The sequence below is a fragment of the Oncorhynchus kisutch genome, linkage group LG6 (genome assembly GCF_002021735.2).
Source record: "Oncorhynchus kisutch isolate 150728-3 linkage group LG6, Okis_V2, whole genome shotgun sequence".
Taxonomy (NCBI): domain Eukaryota; kingdom Metazoa; phylum Chordata; class Actinopteri; order Salmoniformes; family Salmonidae; genus Oncorhynchus; species Oncorhynchus kisutch.
In genome coordinates this window covers 38,348,961-38,356,069 of record NC_034179.2, presented here as the reverse complement: position 1 = coordinate 38,356,069, position 7,109 = coordinate 38,348,961, and the positions used below count along the sequence as shown (strand labels likewise).

At 41.4% G+C, this 7,109-nt stretch overlaps 1 protein-coding gene and 1 non-coding gene across 8 annotated transcripts; both read left to right on the top strand.

Moving 5' to 3' along the window:
- The first annotated feature begins 215 nt into the window (after positions 1–215).
- LOC109892802 (protein orai-2-like) lies at positions 216–7,109 on the top strand. Of its 7 annotated transcripts, none has more exons than XR_004210298.1 (7): positions 481–605; positions 2,003–2,238; positions 2,532–3,246; positions 5,580–5,667; positions 6,058–6,105; positions 6,470–6,500; positions 6,968–7,109. XR_004210298.1 is itself a non-coding variant. In XM_020485589.2 (3 exons), the coding sequence occupies exons 2-3, from the start codon at positions 2,008–2,010 to the stop codon at positions 3,129–3,131; spliced, it is 831 nt and encodes a 276-aa protein (XP_020341178.1). In that variant the 5' UTR covers positions 216–605; positions 2,003–2,007; the 3' UTR covers positions 3,132–4,820. The 7 variants fall into 7 exon arrangements, 3 of the variants coding, with proteins under 3 accessions (XP_020341178.1, XP_020341176.1, XP_020341177.1); XR_004210297.1 differs by having other exon boundaries at positions 554–686; XR_002255690.2 differs by having other exon boundaries at positions 556–730.
- Positions 5,876–5,970, top strand: LOC116374524 (Z30 small nucleolar RNA). Its single transcript, XR_004210491.1, has one exon. It is a non-coding gene; the product is annotated as a Z30 small nucleolar RNA (small nucleolar RNA).

The following is a 7,109-nucleotide window of genomic DNA, read 5'->3' as shown; positions in this document are numbered from 1 at the left end:
TTGTCAATCAGTAAAGTAGAAGTCTTACCAGTTGATTAAAAAGGGGTTAGAAACAAATTAGATGAGTTGTGGAAGAGGAGGGAAAGGGAAGACGCCTGTATAAGATTCGGGAAAAGGTGGGGGCAGGGAGGTCATCAGGTGGAGAGAGGAAGGGATGAAAGCATAATCACAAGGCTGAGACTGGGACACACAAGGCTCAATCGTATATTGAAATTGGTGGGGAAACATCAACTGGGAGGTGTGATCATTGTCAGCAGGAAATGGAGACAGAACGTGTTCCACTATTTCAGTGCCAGAAATATGAAAGGGAGAGATTGTTATTAGATTTGAGGAGTAATGGGGTTGAAGAGCCCAGATTAAGTGAACCGCTGGGGAAATCTTCAAATGGATGTAAGATTTAATGATGTATTTCGTTTCCGTGGGGTGACGAGAATATTGTGTATAATTTTTTTTTTAGACCTCCCCGGTCTCTGGTCCACCCTCCAATACAGCTGGTGTCGGTAATGCACCTTAGTTGGTTGCCAACCGCCATAAAACATCCATAGAGGAAGTTTTCGTATTCTGCCCTGGATCACGTGACCAGAATGCTCCGGACTAAAATAACAGTGAGTGCGAAGGAAAGATTGTAGTCAAGTCTCTCACAGCAAGTATTTTAACCACCCTCTCATTCATCGAAGTTCGCTAAGGTTTGTGGATGAATTAATAGGTCAAAGGACGTCTTGGCAAAAAGGTAAAACTATATCAAGAATCGTGTAGCAGCCTACCGAGCTTGTTAATAACTTAGCCAACGCGATGCTAGCCAGAGTGCTAGGAAGTCACATCGTCAACATTTTATGAGTAACGTTAACCGTACTAGCAACACCTCGGAGCAGTTGGACGCTGGAATTACTGAAATAAACATTTTATGACATGGCTAGCTAGGTTGCACCTGTTATTTTTCCTGGTGGTTTATTTGCTACTTAGTTGATATTCCACGCACTGCTGATTCTAGCCAGAGAGCAAGGTTGAAGCTGTCTAGAAAGAAATAAAACAGTTGGCTAGCGTGAGCGCGATATATTAATTTGGTGGGTACTTAGCTATAGATATTAACCCACTGGTTCTCAGCTATAAGCACCGCTTACCCGTGAAACCATGTGAACTACAATCCCGACGCTCTGCTGTAACGTTTAGAAACGTCAATCATCGCGTTTGATATGGTTTTCAAAACATAACTTCCATATCTTTCATATCGGCGAGAAAGCATCTTTCAAATAAAATATGTATACTTACTGTAGCAGATTTGCACAGATCCATACATCTGTGTGCCTCCAGCCAACGAACTACACTTCCTCCACAGTTACGTTTACACACAGGTGTTCGAGCAAGCTAACTGGCACAGGTGGTCGTCTGTCTTCGTAAACAAGTGCAGTAACATGGAACTATGTCTGTGTGTGAACAATACCCGTAATACAGGCTTCAGGAATATCATGCACAAAATTAATTGTTCAGCTACAAATAATTTGACCAAGTTGTAAATGATTTACCTATCTACTAGACATCATGATCGTATCAGGTTGAACTTTCCTGACAAGGATGTAGCCATATGACTAAAAAGAGAAGACGTTTTACAATGGGTTGTCTTAATCTCTAGTATATGTGTCAAACACAAGTTAAATACTTAGCCAACATTGACAAGGATGTAAACCTGGTACTTTTTTTTTGCTGCAGCTGGCATTAAGGCACAACCCATACTTTCAAGCACTCGCTGCTCAAGATTTTGTGTAGCTGGCAATAGCCATGTTTTTTGGGGCTTAACTATAGACTGGTGATGCAAACCAGTCATAAAACAATAGAATCCCAGCAAAGTGAGCAGTCTAGTTTTGGATATGTCTCAAGAATTCAGCCATAGTGTCTCAAGTGTATTGGACCACACTGTAAAATTTTCACAACGACAAACATTAACTCTAAATGTATTTTATTTGATGTCCTTTTATTAATGTTGCCATCCATCCTTGTCTGCTAGTTGCCATGAGCAGTGAGCTGAACGTGCCCATGGGCTCCCCGGCCCCGGGGGGCTCAGAGCAGATGCCAGAGGGTGGAGGGATGGACTACAGGGACTGGGTGCGCCGCAGCTACCTGGAGCTGGTCACCTCCAATCACCACTCTGTACAGGCCCTGTCTTGGAGGAAGCTCTACCTGAGCCGGGCCAAGCTGAAAGCCTCCAGCCGCACCTCTGCCCTGCTCTCAGGCTTTGCTATGGTGAGTTACCCCACTATTTTCCAGGGATAATAATCCCTCCAAAGTTGTTGTTTTCAAGATCAATTTCCCTGTCAGCCTGTACGTTGTATCACTAGAGACTGAGACATTTTTCAGATAAACCTCTTGAGGGAAAAAAAGCTCACTCACTCACTTACTCCCAGGCTGCTATTAATAGCATGTGAACCAATCTGAAAAGTAGGCCGTTTTGACATTTTATGCTAGTAGCTATCCCGATCACTGTGGTGGTGAACTGTGATAATGATAATGGTGATGTTGTTGTTGTGCCATACTAGGTGGCCATGGTGGAGGTCCAGCTGGAGATGCAGTACAACTACCCGCGCATGCTCCTCATCGCCTTTAGTGTGTGCACCACGGTGCTGGTGGCTGTACACTTATTTGCGTTGCTCATCAGCACCTGCATCCTTCCGCACGTGGAGGCGGTCAGCAACATCCACAACCTCAACTCGGTCAGTGAGTCACCTCACGAGCGCATGCACCACTACATTGAGTTGGCCTGGGGCTTCTCCACCGCCCTGGGCATCCTGCTCTTCCTGGCTGAGGTGGTGCTGCTCTGCTGGATCAAGTTCCTGCCCGTGGACTCTGGTGCTGCCAACCAGGTGGCTGTGGCGGCCGCCGAACTGGCACTATCTAAGGTGAACTGTAGTGGCCCCGCTGTGCCGTCAGCCGCTCCGCCAGGGCACAGCGGCTGGCAGGCGGCCTTGGCCTCCACCATCATCATGGTGCCGGTGGGGGTGATCTTTGTGGTATTCACCATCCACTTCTACCGCTCTCTGGTGAGCCACAAGACAGAGCGCCACCACCAGGAGATCGAGGAACTGCACAAGATTAAGGTGCAGCTGGATGGGTGTGAGAGAGGCCTACAGGCAGTGTGAGCTCTTTAGCTGCTCTTCTGTCCACTCTCAATGGTATTGAGAAGCACCACAATTCCACTGAATAAGTGGGAGGATTAAGGATTTCTCCCACGCTACTAATTTATTGAGGTCAAAGGTTAGTGTTTGTTTTGGAAAATAGTATCTTGTCTCTGAGAGAAGTAGGATCTGCTGTATTGAGGCAAATTAAAAGATGACTTATATTCTAATGTCTTGAGGGCTATTTTGTTAGTTGTTCATTTGTGCCATCTCTCCACAATTCATAAAGGAAGTGGTGAAAATCGAAATAAGATGTCAAACTTCACTGCGTGCTTGTTCTCAGAAGGCAGTGTTATTGTGGTCATGCCAGGCTATGATTTACATATATCATGGCAGTAAGCAGACAGAAGCTGGTGGAAAAAAACACTCCATTGACTTTTTGAAGTTGTTCATGTTGCACCAAACAGTGTAATGTTTTTCAGTAGGTGACAGGAATAGGAGCACACACAAATGCTGTGTGTAGACATGCTTTGGGGGGTATGTTAATTTAATCTGCATTATAATCCATATTTTATATAGAACTCCCTCCCAAGCCTATAAACTGTCCTTTAGTTCATAGGCTACTCTGGTGTCAAAGATAGTGAAAAGCTACGGTGCCTCGACGTTAAGACTTGTAGTCTCCTCATATTAGTGAAGGACTGCTTATTTATTTTAAGTTACTGTTAATTATTGTTAAAATAAGAGCTACTACTTGCTCACACAGCAAATTAATATTGAAGTTACAATGTATATGCTCACCAAAGTATAGTTTAGTGAACTTGCATTGGCTTATATAACGAAACAGTATAAACATTGACAAATAATAGAATGACTACATGAAATTCATATCCACTGTTATGCATTATATTTCTTTATGACAAAACATGTTTTATGTGCCAAAAATGGTGAGGTAATTCCTCCTGTTCTATTCAAAACAACATTGACATGTTAATACTTGTCTGAACATGTTTACAATAGTATTATTGCAGCAAAGAGGATGCTTACTGAGTGATAAGTAACCAGTGTCAAATGTCATTTGCACCATTACTTCTTATGGAAGTGTGTCGGCTATGATTAAAATGAAGAGGGTTACTGAATATATCACTGATGCAATGAACCAGCCACGATGATCATAACTCGATGCTTATTGAATACTTTAATTCTTAACGCTTTATTGGTGTGTTTGAGTGGTGAGCTATGAATGAGGAATGTAAATACAGTCAATGGTGCCAGTTCTCTTGAATAAATATTTTTTTCTCTGCTTTTAAAAAAAAAAGTAAACATTCCAAACAAAGATTGTTCTGACCAAGAATCTCCTTTCAATGTGGTGGAAAAAGACAAAAGTGCACTTGTCGTTTAGTTCGAAAGTTAGTGTTAATACTAGAATGTCACATTGTTTTCTTCTTCAGGTCATAATTAATTGTTGTAAATGTCCCCTCTGAAAAAAGTTTATTTGACCAAACAAAACGATTATATGTTGATGGGAAAACAATGCTGTCAATTTGTTAAAACCTGACTTATTTTGGATTTAACAACATGGGGTATTGTGGTACATTTACTGCTTTCTGTGCACCATGTAGTCTATTAAAGGTTCTGTAGAATAGCATGTCTTTTCATATCTTGTTAATGAATGTTAAATAAAGACTCGTCTTATTTTGTTATTTCCATGCCCTACTCTGCGTACTCGTGTCTATATTTTGTGAAGACCTAGGTCGTGTTACCCTGCTAAGACGTTGCATGCGTCAACCAATGGTTCCGTGCCACGTCATCGACAGTGCCATTGGGCGCCAGATTGCTATAACATTTGGTTAGTTTATACGTAAAATACTTATCCGGCATTGTAAGAGCTGACACACGTCAGCAACGTCTGAGCAGAGGAGCACAACCAAAGTATACCAAAGATATTCAGATGATCCCATTCCCATATCCTTCAAGTTAAGGCAGGCCGTGCCCCATCTAATTTGGCAATCTTCCCTTACATAAAATAATGTTTCTGATTAGCTGCGAACATCCCACCTTGTTTATTCCAGAATTACTGATAATGTTCCAGACGGCTTGGATGTATTAATGAGAATCAGACTATTTTATTGTCTGGCTTCTCTCTGTAATGTGCATCAATTGAAAAGCCTATCCTTCCACGTCTCAGGAGGGCCAGATGGTACACACCTGCGATATATAGAAACAGCGAAATTGCTATTCTGATGATGCGCTACACCAAAGATGCTACCATAGTGATTGTGGTTGTCCAATCCTGTCCCTGGTTCGTTCAATTACACAACATTTACAGCTGTGTAATCATTACACTAATTTGACATGTAATTATTGTCCCAAGTGATAGCCAATAGAACACCCCAAGCACAACCTATCCAATCAAGTTCGTTTACTTAAAAGGATGGCTCACACGACTTCACCTTATGCATTCTCTTATTGCAGAAGGGAAAAGGCACCAAACCACGACATCTTCGAGTTGATTACAATGCCTTTAAGTCTTTGATAAGTCGAAGAGGATGAGACTAAACAGGTATGTGTTTCAATATTTAAAAAATAAAAAACGTTAAACTTTTGATCACTTTACCAGTAGTTCTTATTTCAATGGCCAAATGGGTAGACCTTGTAAAACACGTCTAGAAACTGGCTTGATTTCTTTTGGAGTGATGTCTAAGTTCCTTGTTTTTAACCTAATGAGTACCAACCAAATGGCATATAGTATGGTCTTCTGACACTTTTGCAGCTATGATGATATTAAGAATTTCCTGACTTGGTATTGACACTCAAGGGTGTTGTTGACCAAGGTGTGATTGATTGTAATCTTCTCTCTGAGCTGTTATATCCAAATGAGCTGTTTGACTTTCTGCAAATACCCAAATGTTTAATCACATCCTGTTGAGTTTTCTATTTATTAAAATTACAGGGGGCTATTCAGGACTTAACCAGTTCACCAGTAACTTGGCAACTGACGGTATGTAGCCCACAAACTGGGTCCTTAGGCTGTGTTCACACTGGTAGGCCAATTTTTCTCAGTAATTGGTCTTTATGAAAAATGTATTGGCCAGTACGTCAAATATCCATGCTTGCGCTACCTGTGTAAACGCAGCCTAATTGTCCTGATGTCACTCTGGCCAATGGCCATGTATGCTCCATTTCAATCTGAGAGTATTTCATTAGGTTTTGGTGGCAAGCTAGGAAATTCTACACTTCATAACTGTGTATTGTCACTGTATTTTTTTTGTCACTGGTGGCTCCTATTTGCGTAGATATAAATAACTTGCAGGAAATGGGTAACTTAACCATTCAAACTGCTTTAAAATCTGGTTTTGTTTCAGAAATGGCTGACGTGCTTGCTCATCTGTCAAGGTGCACCATTCTTAAGGAAATTGCCTTTGACTCTAAACAGTGGGCTGGACTCCAGCAAGATGAGTGAACTTTTTAGCTGATGTCATTTTAATCATTGGGCTGGATGGGAGGCCCCCTAATCATATTAGCTGAACTCTCCAGCCAGACCGCAATAGATCACGTTCACATAAATCTGCTTGAGGTTGTGACCTGTTTCTAAATACAATACATTGCAGATACTTCAATGAAAAGTACTTGTTTGTCCAGTTATATTAGATTTGTGTACTAATATATCATGAATTAGCATTTTATTCATCAACTGGTTCATGTAAACAGGATGAGCTTGATGGGGTTAACTGTCCCAGTCTTAACATTATCTTCCTGGGCTAACAGTGGATGTCTTTATTAATGATTACAGCTAGATGTATAACTCTATAGCGGTATTAAATACTAACTCTTAACAGCTTTGTTCTTTTGACAATTTTCAGATGCCTTTGCTGTTTACTGAAGCAATCCACTGGGACCTTGCAGGCTTCAAATAGCTTTTGGCCTTTGGAGAAGATAATGTTAAAGAAGCTCTGATGAAGGCCTTGAGGCAGATTATTAATAAAAAGCGTGATACTAAAGCGA